Source organism: Crassostrea angulata, chromosome 10, assembly GCF_025612915.1.
Source record: "Crassostrea angulata isolate pt1a10 chromosome 10, ASM2561291v2, whole genome shotgun sequence".
NCBI classification, from domain to species: Eukaryota; Metazoa; Mollusca; class Bivalvia; order Ostreida; family Ostreidae; genus Magallana; species Magallana angulata.
The window spans coordinates 1,788,666-1,807,682 of record NC_069120.1 but is presented as its reverse complement, the minus strand read 5'-3'; the positions used below and the strand labels follow the sequence as shown (position 1 = coordinate 1,807,682).

The following is a 19,017-nucleotide window of genomic DNA, read 5'->3' as shown; positions in this document are numbered from 1 at the left end:
TGCTATTGCAAGTAATTGTCTATTTATTTTTAACAATAATGTTATTTTCAAAAATGCATAATTATATGATTTTTTTTTTTATTAATGACTAATAGTAAGGTCATTTAATGTCAAAATATAGCTTGATATGTTTGTATTTTAAAATTATACATGATATATTGTTATTGATGCCTACATCTTATGGAATAAACCATGTACATGTATAACCATTGCTTGATTTTATCTGAGTGCACTAATAAATAATAATCAGTATTTGCTAATCTGAGTGCACTAATAAATAATAATCAATATTTGCTAATCTGAGTGCACTAATAAATAATAATCAATATTTGCTAATCTGAGTGCACTAATAAATAACTAGAACTGTCCTAATGGGACTAATACCCCCGCTAGGCTAATTTCAAATGGGACAAATAATTGAATTGAATAATAATTAAGGTTTGGAACACATAAAAAAAAAAAATTCTAGAATTGTAAAAAAAAAAAAAAGTAGTTAACAAAGAAAAATCAAAATTGTCAGAATTTCACTGTAAATACATATCTATAACAGTAATCACATCGTGTAAATAGGGCTTTATAAGAGTCTTGACAGATGCAATTAGTTGTTTCAAATTTTCCTCACTTTCTCCTATGGCACAATTGAACTCCATATCAGAAAATTGATCCCATAGGACTATGATTTTCTTTGATGAGCTTGTTAAATTTAATAAACTCCCAAAACATTACCATAATTACCATACTATGTAAAAATATGTAAAAAAGAAAATTTAATATTACAAACAATTTTAAATTGCCAAAACACTACAATCATATCAGTAATTTTGAATTTCATTTAAATTAATGCCCAATAGGGTCACTTCATCAAATTACTTGACAAATAAATTTAAACAACCTCTAAAAATAGTTTAACTTCTTTATTAATAATTATATTATTTATTTCCTTATAATGATAGACCTTTTGGTTTACATGAAACAGTTTTAAAATAGCCCCAAAACCATCACCCATTTTACAGATTATCAATTTCCCCTAAACACATGCTCCATCTGAACCATGGCTCAGATAATGGCTCCCTTGGGACAAATGAATTCAGCCACACTTGTCTTTGATGTTCTCATTAGCTCCTAAGAATTTATCATTGACAAACAAAAACTTTGCATTGTCAGTTGATAGAATACTTTAAAAAAAAAAATTTTTTTTTATTAATTAAGACATAAAGACAAAAAACTCCATCTGGATGTATTTATATAAATATATTTTAGAGTGTTTTCTATTAATTAATTAATAAAATCTGTAAGGATTACCTCCCTTACTTTTCAACATTAGTGTACAATATATAGAATAAGGAAAATGAAAACTGTCATAAAATCATTAAATCTTGTCTGATCTTAAAAAAAATTGCAGGTGCACATCTTCAGATGGTGTTCAACATATGTACAAATTTTCAAACTGTTCCATGCAGTAATAAAAAATTCTATAGGGGGGACAAAGTTGCGTCTACAGACAGACGGACAGACGGACGGACAGACAGACAGACCAACAATAAGGAATTATGAGTTAAAATTTTATGAGCTAAAAGTTTAGTTTATAATTAAGTGCTAAATGTAGCAGTTCCAACAGTTGACATTAAGCAGTTAAAATATAAGTCCATCATTCATGAGCTTGAAGATGTCCAAATTTAATGAGCTTTTTAATCGTCATAAAATCATTGATTATTTTTACAACTACTAAGTAATTTCTCCTTTATTTCTTAGGATAACCAATTGCAATTCATAGCTTGTTGAAACTAACAGGACTGAAATATACAAAATACAGTTCTAACCAGTTTATTGATTGTTCCAAAACTTTCAGCAACCTCGAAAAAACCATAAAGGGTCTACATATGCTTAGCCTGTTGCCCAATCCTTTTAAATCATCAATGAAATGTGTAAATTATAAAATTCACGGACTGCGCGAAATAATCATGTCAGACTCAAATTACCATATATGACAATTTGGCTATTTATCTATCATACTGATGTACATAAAAAATAATTTAGTTACTTTTACTTAGACTTTACGATCAAAATATTCATTATTTGTTAAAAGAAAGATGTAAAAATATTAAAAATAAAATGTTTTTTTGATGAGCTATGCTAGTTGTGAAGGTAGTGATCATTGCGATGTCGTTTCATATCCCACATGAATCACCAAAGAAGGCATTTTAAATAATATTATTAAAAAATTCAGCTTTCAATTAAATGACACTTGTAAGTATCCATTTGACTTACCCGGAGAATACTTATACTTATTTTCAGCTGAAAATACCGAATGAATAATTTAACTGCTTAGCTTAGCCTAAATAATTATATATAATTATGATAATAATAATAATGAATAAAACAGATAAATAAATAAACAAATTTCTGTAAAATAAACATCAATTAAGGTGATATGGGACACCTCCATTGTGACGGACTTCCTATCGAAACAAACAAAAAAATGCAAGTATAAATTGTTGCCTTCTTACACTTGTCATCTACAGCGTAGCACAATGGGTTAGAGTGCAGATAATGATTCTTTAAGTCGTAAGTTCAAATCCTGCTGGGACTTTTACAATTATGACCTCTCCACAAAGCTTTCTTTTGTCAAATGTTGTAAAATAAGAAAAATTCTTGACTGGTGAAAGCATAACTCAACTTTTTACTAGGAGTTCTATAGACAAATACAAATCTAACTCTTAATTTTGAACAATATATCCTCACATCTAATGAACACTTTTAGATACATTAACTCTTTATTTCTGGATTACCCTTTTCCCCCTAACTAATGGACACTTTTAGCTCCTAATCTCAAGTCTAATAGATACAGACAATAACTCTTTATTTGTGGACTTTTCTTTTCCCCGTAACTTATGGACACTTTAAGCTCCTAATCTTAAGTCTAATAGATACAGACAATAACTCTTTATTTGTGGACTATTCTTTTCCTCCCAAGTTATGGACACTTTTAGCTCCTAATCTTCAATCCCCAAATTTTCCCCCTAACTAATGGACACTTTTAGCTCCTAATCTTCAATCTAATAAATACAGACAATAACTCTTCATTTGTGGACTATTTTTTTCCTCCCAGCTTATGGACACTTTTAGCTCCTAATCTTCAATCTAATAAATACAGACAATAACTCTTCATTTGTGGACTATTTTTTTCCTCCCAGCTTATGGACACTTTTAGCTCCTAATCTTCAATCTAATAGATACAGACAATAACTCTTCATTTGTGGACTATTTTTTTCCTCCCAACTTATGAACACTTTTAGCTCCTAATCTTCAATCTAATAGATACAGACAGTAACTCTTCATTTGTGGACCATTTTTTTCCCCCTAACTTATGGACACTTTTAGCTCCTACTCTTCAATCTAATAGATACAGATAATTACTCTACTGTGGTTTCATTAATATTCAAGGGTATCAATTTTCGTGAAAAAAGTGAAAATTACAGTTTCAAGGATACGTAAATTCAAGGCCAATGACCCTATGAATACAAAATGTTAATAGAAATTGCACTTCAATGAACATTAAATTCATGGATCAACTTAATAACGAAATCCACGAAAATTGGTATTCAACGAATATTGATGAAACCAGAGTATTTTTGTGGACTACCCTTTCTCTCCTAACCTGTGGAAACTTTTAGCACCTAACCTAAGCTCTTTTCTATGTGGATTATTCTTTTCCTCTAGAATTATGACACAATAAAATTTTGAAACAAATAAATGGCCCCAATAAACCCAATTTTCTGGTCTACTTATAAACTTTAAAAACACATTTCAATTTCTTCGAAAAATTTCCTGGAGTGCTTATAAATGACAATGCCATAATTTATGCAGAATGCCAACTTTCCCTTAATATATCAGGTATTGTACCAAAAGCACAGGACGCATCAAACCCATTAAAATAAATTTTCCTTTCCTTTCTGCAGACAATGTCATGTCTTAAAACGTGGCTATTTCATTAACAGAAACAATGAATCGTAAGTAAAGCAAATGTCTTTATTTAACCAATTTATTTGAAGAGGTAATTCTTTTATCTCTACCATAGCAAAAAATAAATCAAAGGCCGGAACAGCCACACAGGCATCGAGCTGACATTTTCTCGACGCCTTATAAATGACCAATAGGGCAACAATCAACAAAGAAAACTTGACTTTAATCACATAGACTTGTGTCCCATTTTTATATTCAAAAAAATTTAACTCAGTATAGATCTGGTCTAACTAAACAGGAACCAGAGAGTTAGCTTTGACAACAGAATTGTCTACAATTACTTTGTAACTGAGTTTAGGAAAAAAAATGGTATAGAACACTGCAAAACAATCATTGAAAAAAGAATGCAAAACAATCATGATAAAAAAATATGTTCTAGCCTAATGTCCAATGTTTCCAGTCATATTTGCACATCTGTTTTTACTTCTTCTTGACAGAGCTGAAAAGAAAATTGTTAACTTTTTTTTTTATTGTTTCCCAACTCCTCAGGTGTATGTATCCACCATTGTTTTTGCTCAACTCAATTGCTCTTTGGCATTCTGCTCTACTTGGGCAAGTTTTCTTCGTAGTACCATCGTAGTACGTCTTAAAATATTTCTTCATTTCTTCTTCTTCTTCTTTTGTCCATGCTTTTCTTACACCTAGATGGTAATGATATTTGAAATGCAATTGAATATTTTTAGTATAACATTCACTGATAATGTACATCATTTCAGTTTGCATGAATCTTTTTTCACAAAAATAAAATTGAATTCAACAATCTGCAACATGGCACTTGCACAAAAAAATACTTATTTGACATAAATTGCAAAATAAATTTAAGCTTATTTAGTATTTACTTTATGACCAATGGTAACCCCCCCCCCCCCCCCCCCAACCAAAAAAAAATTTCATCAGACCTCAACAGGTTTCAGAGAAGAAACTGAAAATGTTCAAATATTAATAAATGCACAATGACTAATGAAAACAGATAGCAATAGGTCATCTGAGAGACTGAGGTGACCAAAAATAATGATGCATGGGATAATCCTATGGGGTACCTGCCTGATACAATTGATTCATCTCAACATAAGCAAGAAAAATAAATAAAGATAAGGAGTGAGGAGCTGGACTATTTTCAATAGATATTCTATTAATGAAATTGAGGGTTATGATTGACCAACCATCCCCTCCATGCATCATGGCAGACGACAAGAAAATGAACAGTAAAGTATAAGAAGTAAGGTGATTAAATATAATGTTGTGGAATAGAAAATTCAAATGAAAAATGAATATTGTAATATTGATTTTGGGGTATTTATTTCAGCTCTATGACTGCAGTGTCTGAGATATCACAATAAATAATAACAAGAGATGTTATGCCCCCTCCCTTGAAAACCTCTGCGAAGAAAATGAACGAAAACTGCAAACAATTGGAATTTTTCTACATCCAAGGGACATAACTCTGTCAAAATTGCTCGATCAAAACTAAAATCTTATGTTGATCTAAATATCATTATGTTAAATCTGTACAACAAATTTCATTTCAGTAAGTGCAACCTCTGTGAAGAAAATGAACGGAAACTGCAAATAATTGTAATTTTTCTACGTCCAGGAGATAACTCTGTTGGAAATTTCTCGATCGAACCCAGAATCAAACTTGACCTACCCCGTAGATATTAAAGATAAATTTGTACACCAAATTTCATTTCAATACGTGAAACCTCTGCAAAGAAAATGAATTGTTAACTGTTGGTGGACCGACAGACGGACAGCAGCAAAGCAATATGCCCTCCCTTCTTTAAAGGGGCATAAAAAAGTGAAATAAATATAAAATTCAGGAAATTAATAACTTACATATGAAATAGGTATTAATAACTTGCATATGAAATAGGTATGTTCAACATCAATTAACAACGGATTTCATTTCCAATTTCGAAGTTGTCCTCCCAAATTTTGGCAATGAAAATAAGTCATGTGATAAGTTATAGGTCACATGGTAAGGTACATGGCGGGTGTGTTTTTTCTCAGGGAGTAAATACAACAAGTAGTGTGATATAGAGAAAGTATTCTTAGGGAATTTTGTTGTGATATCCAATGCCGCATTCATCTCGTGGTTCCAAAACCAAGCGGAAAAGGAAAAACAGAAACCTGTCGAAAAACATTAGGTGTATAGTCTATGAAAGCCCAAACAAAGAGGACCCAACCAAGATGGCCACGAGTGAGATGTGCATTAGAATTACAATGTCTACACATAACCTTGCTATTGAAAGTGGTCGGCACACAAATGTTTCAAAAGAAAATCGTCTTTGTAAACTTTGTTGTGCATAATGCCATAAGATGTATATCTTGAGCAAATAAAGAATAGAATAATCAAGTAAACAAGCCTAGTCCAATCTGTTTAATTCCTTCATACTATATGAAGTTCCACCCATTTGAAGGACAGGATCAGACACCAGAACTAAATTCACTGTTACAGGGTATACAAAATCATTGATAATGCATCAATCATTACAATAGAAAATCCAAGCTATCAACACTAATCCAGATGTGTCATACTAAATGGTCACTCTTTGTTTTAAAAATATCAAAAAGCATTGTAGATGTTCTATTGTATGGAAAGGGGCTATTTTCATGTTTAGTGATATTATCCTTTAGTTGATTATGGCTTAGCAACTTCTGAGCAGATCCAAGTTAATTATATTTTAATGTACATGCACAATGACAAATGACATCTGGGTGACTTAGTGACCTTAAATTTTTCTTTTATAGATGTATTATATGACTTACTTTTCTTAGGTTTCCTTCTTGATACTAATACATCCTCTTCCATGTCATCTAGAGATAGACTTGTATCTGGGTTTTTTTAAGAAAATAAAATAATATAAGAAAATGTTTAAACCTGCAAAATATTATCTCCTAAGATTTTTGGTCAACATAACACAAGTACAATAGAGAGAGAAAGAGACTCACTATGAAAACAGTAGGTTCATTTATTTCATTGTAATTCATTCTTATCCCTTTAAGTACCGGTAGTGACGAAATTTCTAGAAAGTTGCCATCTTAAAGCTGAACACCGCTCGTAAATAGGCACTGTCCGCCATATTTCTCTTTAATCACTGCTGTCCCTACAAGCCTTGTATAAGGGGCAGACCTCTAAACAGTTCGAATTATTTCACTGTAGAGGTCTCGCCCCTGTGGACGACACTGGACATACATCTTGCCTCGCCATGTTACTCAGTCGCGATGAAATTATCAAATTTTACGCACCTTTTTCAAGCCAGAAGAATACCAACATCAAATAAATTGGTTAATGCATTATTTACAAACAGAATATGCACATAAGAAAAAATGCATATAATCTAAAGACCACGAAAGGAATACTACATGTTGGCCTGGAGTTTCAGGTGTGCAATTATGTGTAATGAAATCGAAGGGTTTATATAACAGGTAACTGTGTGACGGTGCCTATTTACGACCGGTGTTCAGCTTTAAGGAGATTAAAACGATTTATCTTTAACTAGTACCTTCTACTGAAGGAGTTTCTTCTCCTCTAGTGGCTTCTCCTTGTGTGGGGGAAATGTCTTCCTTATCCAAAATGTCTAAATATTAAGAACAATAGAAAAATACAAAAACAGCATTATGAAAATTTATTAACTAAAATAATCAGTTTTGCTTAATTCTAGATAAGTTTGCAATTACTTACCTTCGAAAGTAATATCTTTCAAACTTTTTCCATGGAACTTTCCAACTACATTGCATTCTTGCATGACCATAAGTTTGGCAATTTCAAGTCGTTCTATTAGTCCTGATGTGCTGCGATAGTGCAACTCATGAACTTCCATGGTGTGCCCCATATGTCTACACAAGTATTTAAGTTCATGATCCTTGAGCCCAATAACCTAATAAAGACAAAGTACATTACACCTAGTATAAAGCAAGAATGGAAACTTAAAGTAACTATCAATATGGAGGAATATATAGTTAAACATGTCCTACTGTCAAATTGTAAAATTAGGAGTTAATGTATGTAACTTGAAAAACTAGAAAAGAGATAGAAAGAAAAATATCTAACAAAGAATGGGACCAAAAAATTGATGAGTAAGTAGGATTCCAGTTTCACTCAACCCCGACTTTTCCTTTCATATATAGTGTCACTGCCCAGACTAAAAGAAACTAACAAATCTTCATGGTCTTCTAGAATTTAGAAATGTCAAAATTCCAAACCAAAAGTGAAACCAATTAGCATCTGCAATAGTAACAGTTAAACTTGAAGAGTTCCTAGCAATGCAAAAATAAAACTGATATTTTTTTCTCGATTGGGCAATCATTTTACTTACTTTTAACAAAAGAAAATTGAACAAAATTGCAATGCATTACTTCAAACTGATGCACACTGGCTTGAGAACTTATTTAAGTTTTATAAGGCCTTACTTCATTTTTCATTTAATTAATTTACAGAAGATTAAACAATCATTTGCTCTTGGAGACAGTAACATCCCAAAACAAATTACAATGGGCCACTAAGTAGAAAGTCCAAATACTTACTTGGGCAATAGTGGCACAATATTTCCTAAGGTTTGTAGCGTATATTCTATCAGGAAATTTCAAAGAGCGGCACTCTGTTCGTAATTCCTCCAGAGCCAGACCAGCCCTAACAACATCTTCAGCTGAAATATGACGATGAAATAAACTGTTGTCAAACATTTAAAAACCAAATACCCATAATTAAATAACACATGAGAAAATTTTTAAAATATGTATGGGTATATAACTGTGAGATGAACATTGTTGTTTCTAAAACAAATTACAAAATATATCTCAGTTAAGTGTTATGGATAAAAGAAAGCCCTCTTGATCCCTAATTTAAGGGTCAGCCCTTTTTTCTGAAGTCAAACAAAAGCTTTTTCTAGAAAAACAAATTCTGTATTATATTTGGCATCTTTGCTAGCCAAGGGTTTCTAATCTGCACCACTCCTCACAAACCCTATCAAAAGTTGGGATTTTTTGGTCACATGATCTCCCAACCTATTTAAAAATCAGATGCCATACTTTAAACGTGACTGGTGCAGTAATGGTAGCCTCAATTGATATCAGGGTTCTCCTTAATATCACAAGTAGCAGGGGAATTAGAGTGAAATAGGAGGCACCATAGGTGAGCGCCAAAGGCGCGAATCTGCTAGGGGGGTCCGGGGCATAACCTCCTTAACTAGGCACGATCTCATTGCAAACAACAAGCATATTTTCCGTCCAATTTTAGAAAGGAGCCAAGACCTTGACTTAATATTTGACAATGAAATACAGCCTGAAAATAGAGACAGAGTCTTATTGCTCCTTCATATCGCCTTTAAAAATATTTCATTTATTTGATTTTATAAGATAAAGGATCAAACTTTGGACTTCATTGCTTACCAAAATTGTCACAGTGATATTTACAAGCAAATAAATTAATTTCCTTTTGACAAATTGATTTCAATTCTTTCAAGAATTAGTTTTTTATTTTCTTTTTTCAATTGGAATTTCATTCATACATGTTTTATGACATCTTACCAGTATTTGCGAACAGAAAAGGATTTCCGTCTCTTATTCCTGCCTTTTTTCTAATTTCTTTACTGGCAAGATAATTCATTGCAGGGATAACCTCCTTCGGACAAATAACCGGTACTCTGGTCCCATTCTGGCAAGAAGAGGCAACCAATTAAATTTTTTTCCAAATCATTGAAAAATGACTGCTAAAACTGCTCATTAAAAAATTAATGTGAATGCAAAACAAAATGCTAATGCATGGCACTATTCAATTAGTCTTCACAGCCTGAACTTTTAAAGGACAAGACAAAAAAGGTTCAACCGAGTGGAGTACTTCTTGACAAAGAGCAGATAATTTAACTTAATGCAACTCAATTTAAGGAATTATACATATTTCAAAAATTTCCATGTACTCCACATGCTCAATGACGTTAATTTCAAATTTTTTTTTGTTGATGGGTTTTGGGTGGGGTGGTGATGTTGATTAAGGACAGTGGTTTGGATACATGTATGTCAATCAAAGAAACAAATTATACAAAATACATTATAAGCCATAAATTGGACAAAAGCCTTTCAAATCTAAAGGGTTATATGTTTAAGTTACTTAGGCCACAATTAAAAATATTTCAGTTTGTCCAAACCCGACCCATGATGACTGGGTGTGGGTAGGTAGGTAGGCAAATTCTTTTTTTTTTTTCAGAATTTGCATGAAGATATTGTAACACTGAGTACGGTATATCTTTTTCACTATCATACCTTTGTAGAGACAATCAAAAGCCATGAATTTAAGACCTGTATATACATGTATTAGTCTATTATACTGAATTAAATCATTCAACAATAAATTGGGTTTTTAGCACAGGGGCTCGTCACGAAGTTTTTCCAACCTTTTATATCTACCACCTCTATACAATAAAATATACAAGGGAGGAATCAAAACTCGAAAAAATAGCTACCTCCCGATTTCGGTCGCCTCGTATTAATTCTTCTCGGACGTTAAACCCTGCACTCTAGGTATCATTAGATCGGGAAAGGACCATAGTTTTTAGGAATACCAGCAAAATTTAAACATCGGCAACAATTTTAGAAGTTGTCACGCATTTTCTTCCAGTTTACTCTCCGGTGACACTTTCTTCGATCAGATGTCGCGCTCTCATTGGTCAATTCAATATTGCTCAAGATAACTCGTACGCGGACTTGTATTTTAGAGGGAGGTAGCGATTTTTTTCGAGTTTTGATTCCTCCCTTGTGTATTTTATTGTATAGAGGTGGTAGATATAAAAGGTTGAGAAAAAAAACTTCGTGACGAGCCCCTGTGAGCGGACACAAAAAATATCCGAAAAAAAAAAATTCTTCCAAAAAACGGCAAAAAAAGAATTTGAGTCGGCGGTTTTTTTTCGGGTCGGTCGCGTTTGGGCAAACATACAATCTTTTTATTTTGGCCTTAATGGCACTATTTATACATGTTTTTAAGAATTGATTTTTTAAATTGAATAAAAAATTATTTAAAACTGCATTATCATAGTGCTTCTTTCAAAAAAAGCTTAAAACTAAATTCATAGAGCTCGAAATGCATTTTTTTTCTAATGAATTCATATAATGTTTTCACTGATTATAGAAATCCAGGTGAACACAGGTAAATTTTACCTTAAGAGGACCCCTTTATTGCCCAAAATAATTAGATGTGTGTTTTGGCAAGTAGCCATTCGAGAAATTAACCATATTAACAGTTAAGGTGGAATAAAATGGAATCAAAAGATTAAAATTGGTTAAAGTACTTATATCAGCAATAACAATTAAACAAAATAGATAAATTGTTATTTCAAGAAAGTGAATAGATATTTGCCCTATATTTTTGCAAATCAGGATGAATCTACATACTAATTTTATGTAGCCTGACAGGCTTAAAATACCGGTATATAAATACTATTGTATCTGAACAAATATTTAACATTGTCTCCAGGATAAAGCTCACCTTTCCCCGTATCTCCACCAATTCCTGATTGTCAAGCATTTCCTTCTCAAACTTGCTAAGTTGTTCTCTAAGAGAGAGATCGGTTGCACTGACTTCCTTTGATCGATTTCTGTAACACTGCAAGCTAAAAAGAAAAGCAAAGACCTGCATTTAGTCTTAACCTTTTCTATACAGTAACATATACAATGCTCTATGAAAAGGAGCCATAAATACTGTTAAAGTGGTTATTTACATTTGTGGTTGAGTACATGTGTGTGTTTAATACGCGAATTAGCGATTCATTACTCAAGGGTTTGAATTTTTTATCACACGCGCAGGGATATTTTATGCGGATTTAACATAATCGTGCAACTTTTGTAAATTTCCCCCACGCATAAACAACCACTTTTAAGATTTGACATCATGGTTTTAAAAACCTCATTTTTTGGGTTAAAAATGGGAGTTCAAAACTTGTCTTACCTCAGAGCTTCTAATTCTCCAGGTCTCCTGCGGTTATACAAGATAAGGCGTGCTTCCACTAGCATCACAATGCGTCTGAACATCATACCACTAACAGCAGTGTAAGATAGATCTACAAATTCCAAATTTTCTACTAAATAAGATGAAAGTTTCATTATGTCTTCGGGGTAAGGGAGCTCTTTCTTCTGATTAAACATTCGCTCCGACAGAGTACTTCTTGCAACTTTGTTAACTTTGTAACCCCATTCTTTACTCATAAGATACATAAATGCTTCTCCCTCTTTCTTCATTTCTTTGTTTTTTGTTTTGATAGAAATTCCTACTTTTGAGGATGCCATCCTCATAAGGTCAAACCCAGACTTAATTGCTGTGCTAGGATGCTGGAGTTCATCCTCTTCATGTTCGGTACTATTGCAAATTTGAAGAGCTACTTCTGCCACATTATCAAAGTTTTCAGGGCTAAGCATCTCACTCATTGAAACGTCCATTCTTTTCACCAAATTTCTAAAGGCTAAAAGAAGCCGTGCTGCTAGCCTCATATGAAAACTAGAATAGTTTTTTCTTTTTCTTTTATTATCAATGTTTTTCATGAACCAAACGTCTCCCAATGCAAGGATGAGTGGATCATTCATACAGATCTCTGCAAATTTGTCTCTTTTCATTGAAGGTAACACTTCTTTCTCAATCCGTTTAGAACCTGTTGTCTTCACTTTTCCTGTAAGGATTCCAATTTGTATAATTGTAGAACCTTTGTGATAGTCTGTACTTTTCACTGGACATGTTTTCTGATGATTACTGATAGAAGAATTCAGTACCATCCACTCTTTACATTTAGGACATGGACCATACTCTTCAAAGTTAAAGGTAACAAGCCTTCTTCTTGGCAAGAGAAGCTCACCTTCTTTATGCCTGAGAACTTTCATATTATGATGGTGGTCTCCCAAGTTTCTAAGAAGTTTCATTTCTGAATTCAGCCTTTTCTCCAACTTATCAATTTTCTCCTGATTAGTTTCTTTCATCTTTTGGTCTTTGAGTTCTTTTATAGCCTTTACCTTGGTGTGGTTTACATGTCTACGTTCTAGATGACTTTGTATATTGGTGAACAATTCATGACAGTATAAACAGGCATGAACACAATCATATACCCTATTGTGCTTGGATTTTGCATTGTCTTTTTTCAATCCCTTAATAAAAACATTTGGGAACTTTTTGTCAAATAAACAGTCTTTTTCATCAAGTTTTCTTTTGCACGGTGGGTTGTCACAATCTAAATCTCTTTCATCAAGAGCCTCACAATCCTCTGGTTTGGGAGAGTCGACGTCATCTGGACCTGCTTGGAGTTCCGGACAACTGTGGTCATCGGGCTGGAGTTGGGGATAGTCAACATCACCCATACACGATTCAACTTCAACATCGTTCATCAAGTTGCTGCTGCTTTCATCATCCAAAATGCTTGACTCACTGTCACTTTCATCTTCGGTCTCTACAATATAGTCGGGATCATTAAGATCTTCACAATCCTCTGGATAGTCGACGTCATCTGAACTGGCAAGGCCTTGCGGACAGCTGTGGTCATCGGGCTGGAGTTGGGGATTGTCAACTTCACCTGGACCTGCTTGGAGTTCCAGAAAGCTATGGTCAGTGGGTTGGAGTTGGGGATTGTCGATATCACCTGGACCTGCTTGGAGTTCTGCACAACTGTGGTCATCAGGCTGGAGTTGGGGATAGTCAACGTCACCTGGACCTGCTTGGAGTTTTAGACAGCTATGGTCAGTGGGTTGGAGTTGGGGATTGTCGATATCACCTGCACCTGCTTGGAGTTCTGCACAACTGTGGTCATCAGGCTGGAGTTGGGGATAGTCAACATCACCTGGACCTGCTTGGAGTTCTGAACTGTTGTGGTCATCGGGTTGGAGTTGGGGATAGTCGACATCACTTGGAACTGCTTGGAGTTCTGTACAACTGTGATCAACAGGCTGTAGTTCGGGATAGCCAACATCACCCTGATATGATTCAACTACAACATCGTTCATTAAGTTGCTGCTGCTCTTATCATCCAAAATGCTTGATTCCCTGTCACTTTCATCTTTGGTCTCTTCATCTTCGGTCTCTACAATAAAGTCAGGATCATCAAGATCCTCACAATCCTCTGGATAGTCGATGTCACCTGAACCTACTTGGCGTTCCGAACAGCTGTGGTCATCGGGCTGGAGTTGAGGATATTCAACATCACCCAGACCTACTTGGCTTTCCAGACAGGTGTGGTCATCGGGCTGGAGTTGGGGATTGTCAACGTCACTTGGACCTGCTCGGAGTTCTGGTTCTGGACAGCTGTGGTCATAGGGCTGGAGTTGGGGATAGTCAACGTCACCTGGACCTGCTTGGAGTTCCAGACAGCTATGGTTAGTGGGTTGGAGTTGGGGGTTGTCGACATCACCTGGACCAGCTTTGCTTTCCAGACAGCTGTGGTCATCGGGCTGGAGTTGGTGATAGTCGACGTCACCCGGACCTGCTTGGAGTTCCATACAGCTATGGTTAGTGGGTTGGAGTTGGGGATAGTCGACATCACTTGGACCTGCTTGGAGTTCTGGACAGCTGTGGTCATCAAGCTGGTGTTCAGGGTAGCCAACATCACCCGGACATGATTCAACTACAACATCGTTCATCAAGTTGCTGCTGCTTTCATCATACAAAATGCTCGATTCACTGTCACTTTCATCTTCGGTCTCTACAATAGAGTCGGGATCATCAAGATCCTCACAATCCCCTGGATAGTCGACATCACCTGGATCTGCTTGAAGTTCTGGACAACTGTGGTCATCGGGCTGGAGTTGGAGAAAGTAAACATCACCCGGACATGATTCAACTACAACATCGTTCATCAAGTTCCTGCTGCCTTCATCATCCAAAATGCTTGATTCACTGTCACTTTTATCTTCGGTCTCTTCATCTTCAGTCATCAAGTTGCTGCTGCTTTCATCATCCAAAATGCTCAAATCACTGTCACTTTCATATTCAGTCTCTACAATAGAGTCGGGATCATCAAGATCCTCACAATCCCCTGGATAGTCGACATCACCTGGATCTGCTTGAAGTTCTGGACAACTGTGGTCATCGGGCTGGAGTTGGAGAAAGTAAACATCACCCGGACATGATTCAACTACAACATCGTTCCTGCTGCCTTCATCATCCAAAATGCTTGATTCACTGTCACCTTCATCTTCGGTCTCTTTATCTTCAGACATCAAGCTGCTGCTGCTTTCATCATCCAATATGCTTGATTCACTGTCACTTTCATCTTCAGTCTCTTCATCTTCAGTCTTTACAATATAGTTTAGATCATCAAGATCCTCACAATCCTCTGAATAGTCTACGTCACCTGGACCTGCATGGCGTTCTAGACAGCTGTGGTCATCAGGATGGAGTTGGGGATAGTCAATGCCACCTGGACCTGCTAGGAGCTCCAGACATCTGTGATCAGTGGGATGGAGTTTGGGATAGTCGACGTCACCTGGACCTCCTTGGCATTCCTGATAGCTGTGGTCACTAGGATGGAGTTGGGGACAGTCAATGTCACCTAGACTTGCTTGGCGTTCCAGACAGCTGTGGTCATCAGGCTGGAGTTGGGGATAGTCTACTTCATCCGGATCTGCTTGGAGTTCTGGTTCTGAACAGCTGTGGTCATCGGGCCGGAGTTGGGGATAGTCAACACCACCTGGACCTGCTTGGAGTTCTGGTTCTGAACAGTTGTGGTTATCGGACTGAAATTGACATCTGTGATCAGTGGGCTGGAGTTGGGGATAATTGACGTCACCTGGACCTACTTGGAGTTCCAGACAGCTATGGTCAGTGGGTTGGAGTTGGGGATAGTCTACGTCACCTGGACCTACTTGGGGTTCCGGACAACTGTAGTCATTGGGCTGGTGTTGGAGATAGTTGATGTCACTCAGACCTTCTTGGCATTCTGAACAACTGTGGTCATCAGGTTGGAGTTGGGGATAGTCTACATCACCCAGACCTGCTTGGATTTCCATACAGCTGTGGTCTTTGGGCTGTAAATGGGGACAGTCGACATCACCCGAACCTTGGACCTTCAAAAATATATAAAATTTAAGTCTTTTTATTATATAAATGCATTATATCAGCCCAGTAAATATAACTAAGGGGAAAATTGCCCATTATTCTTTTAAATATTCCTATCTTCTGCTCAGTATTTTTTGTTTTGCTAATACAAATTACACACAGTTTCATTCAAAGTAATTTTGCTTTATTCAACTTAATAGCTACTACATCGCCCATTTATATGCAAATAAACATCATCCATTTATATACATATATTTGGTAAAACAAATGTTTTACGAATGACCAAAAATTACTCTAAAATCAATCCAAGCAGCTTGAAATTGGTAATTTATTTCTAACCTCTTGAATTTTTATGAATTTTCTTCTCTTTTTCTTCTGTCTGCTGCACTGCTCCTAAACAAGATTTGAAATACTAAAATAATCATCAGTTCAACTTTAAATTTGTATGAACAATAAATGTTAGAGAAACATTTCCGATGTTCTTCTTTTTCTTTTTTACCTTGTGACCGTTCTGAATTTTTTTTTCTTTTGTCAATTTTTGAATGATTAAAATAAACTTAAATTCTTATATAATGTAATTTACCTTGCAGCCTTTCTGTTTCTTTCTCTTCCTAGAGACCCTTACTTGACACTTACTTGTGTCATGACTTTCTATTAATAGAAAACTTTACATCTTAGACATTAAAAATTATGACTGCATGGATGCACAAAAAACGAAGTAATTTTTATACCCTTGCTGGTGATATTTTTAAAGATTTTTACATTTAAATAATGATTTTTTTCCCTAGGAAATATGTAATATATTTAATATATAATATGTAGCAATTTGTAAGCTTATTTAAATATTTTGTACAATTTTCTAAAATAGTTCAGTATACAGAAAAATATTCGCCCTTATTCTATTTTCCCCTCTTTCATCCTCCATTGCCCTTGCGGAATAAACAGTTTATATTAATTTTAAATGGCCATTTTAAGGTTCTCCGATCCTCAGCCTTAAAGTATTTTTTCATTATAAAAGTGTTATGTTTCTTTTAAACTTTATAAATGAAATGCAATAAAATAAAATTTTAGATGGCATCAATGCATATTACAAAGTTATTGCAAATTTTCCTACGGTGGATATACTGGTAGTAGAAATAACGCTTTTGAAAAAAAGTGCTGGTGCACTGATGGCTCAAACTCGTTACCAACATGTCACTTATTAGTAGTTCTCTGTGAATCCACAATGCCAAGCATGTAGTTGTGTAAATACAAAAAAAAATGAACTTTATTTATTTTACAACGATTGATAAACAAGTTCTACAACTTATATTAATATCTTTCGTTGGCACGGATGTTAGTGCGAGGGGGTCATTGTTGTGGGAGGAAGCCGGAGTACTCGGAGAAAACCCACATGTCCAAGCGGGCGACCACCATACCCTTTTACATACAACCACTGTCAATCACGGGGATTGAACTCAGGACACAGCGGTGATAAGCGAGTGCATTGTTAACTACGCTACTTGGACACCCTAGTTGTGTAAATGGTGGTAATACTAACAATAGAACACTGTCTGTATAAAAGTCAATTTATGGTACGGATAAAGGAAATCAGGTTAATTTAGAATAATCGAACATTGCTGAGGTTCAGAGATCATTAATACAATTTATCTATCAATGGATTAAGAGCAAAACATTTCATGCTAAATCAACCAAACAATAAATTCAAAAGTTTGTGTCAGGCTTGTTACAACCATACTTGATTGCATGTATGTACTTTGTAAATCTGAAAACTGATCGATATGTATAATTTCATCTTGCGTGTGCTTTTTTCACTTTCTATGCCATATGAATATGCATTCAGGTTTTATATTTAGAACCAATTTGCAAGTCTTAATAGAACATGATTACCTTTAGCCCACTTTAAGTCCTCCAAAAAGCACTCTAATGTGTTTTTCTTTCTTGACAGACAACCTGAAATTTATAATTTTGTTGAATAGTACATATAACAAAATAGGCTATGTGTGTTATTCATCTTAGAGGGTTTTACTTTAAAGGGGCATGGTCACCATCTTGGCCAAATCTTATTTTTCTATTTTTATTGCTTACAATGGTTTAGTTTTAGTTACAATAGTAACTGATGATCAACCAAATTTGAGTGTCAGTTGTGGGGCTATAACTATAAGCAAGATACATAGCTTACAATTCTTTTTTATATAAACAAGGCTCATGGCATGATTTTGCTTACAATGGTGCAATGTAACAGTAAAAACATGACCTAAGCTTAAATTTGCATAATCTCTCATTTATTACTCGACGACTGACACTCAAAGTTTGGTTGATCATTAGAAATGCATTTATTACTTTAAAAGCACTGAAAACAATTAAAATAGAAAAATAAATTTTGACCAAAATCTGACCATGCCTCAGCTTTGCATGGGCATGTAAGAAGGACTCAGAATCAAAATTTTAATTCACAATCATGTAAAAATTTGTCTAGCAAGTCTTGTCAGTTTCTGAGTATTCAAAATATAAAATTACATATAAGTACAAGTACATTAGACTATATACGAAATACTTAAGTTTTCTTACAACTGTAAAACATGACATGGAAATAGCTTACTGACTTTGAAACCTAGTTAAGACTATGATTTTGGTGGAACAGTAATGTTTGAAAATATAACATCTAAATCATAATACATACAGAATCAAATAAACTTCTGACATAAAATCAATGTAAGAACGATACAGCAAAACTCACTAATTTCAAGGGACCATGTAGAAAAACTTCAATTACCGTAATTTGTCAGGCCTCTCACACCCATTTTTGGTACTGGGGCCGGGGCTAATGAATTGGGAAAAATGTGACATTTTGATAGAAATTGGGAAATTTTTCCCTTGTTTTATGTATTGTACCCAGAACAAAAAACTACCAGTAGGGTAGATTGAAAGGATTTTTTAAAAAGTAAGTTAAAAAAATTATCTTTAAAACT

At 34.7% G+C, this 19,017-nt stretch overlaps 2 protein-coding genes across 3 annotated transcripts in view; both read right to left on the bottom strand.

Annotated features, from left to right (window-relative positions):
• LOC128166412 (succinyl-CoA:3-ketoacid coenzyme A transferase 1, mitochondrial-like) overlaps positions 1 to 19,017 on the bottom strand; it is a 68,390-nt gene that overhangs the window by 16,926 nt on the left and 32,447 nt on the right. The window lies entirely within an intron of this gene.
• LOC128166411 (uncharacterized) overlaps positions 4,011 to 19,017 on the bottom strand; it is a 29,944-nt gene continuing 14,937 nt past the window's right edge. The window contains exons 1-12 of one of the 2 annotated variants that reach the window (XM_052831563.1): positions 18,822 to 18,875; positions 17,936 to 17,998; positions 16,629 to 16,696; positions 16,385 to 16,438; positions 11,963 to 16,053; positions 11,504 to 11,627; positions 9,553 to 9,679; positions 8,551 to 8,672; positions 7,709 to 7,904; positions 7,530 to 7,604; positions 6,793 to 6,858; positions 4,011 to 4,664 (exon numbers count right to left, since the gene is read on the bottom strand). In XM_052831563.1, coding sequence (XP_052687523.1) covers positions 4,444 to 4,664; positions 6,793 to 6,858; positions 7,530 to 7,604; positions 7,709 to 7,904; positions 8,551 to 8,672; positions 9,553 to 9,679; positions 11,504 to 11,627; positions 11,963 to 16,053; positions 16,385 to 16,438; positions 16,629 to 16,696; positions 17,936 to 17,998; positions 18,822 to 18,849 — 5,235 coding nt within the window. In that variant the 5' untranslated portion in view covers positions 18,850 to 18,875 and the 3' untranslated portion in view covers positions 4,011 to 4,443. Of the gene's footprint in view, positions 4,665 to 6,792; positions 6,859 to 7,529; positions 7,605 to 7,708; positions 7,905 to 8,550; positions 8,673 to 9,552; positions 9,680 to 11,503; positions 11,628 to 11,962; positions 16,054 to 16,384; positions 16,439 to 16,628; positions 16,697 to 17,935; positions 17,999 to 18,821; positions 18,876 to 19,017 lie in introns of those variants that run through there. The other variant, XM_052831562.1, reaches the window with a different exon arrangement.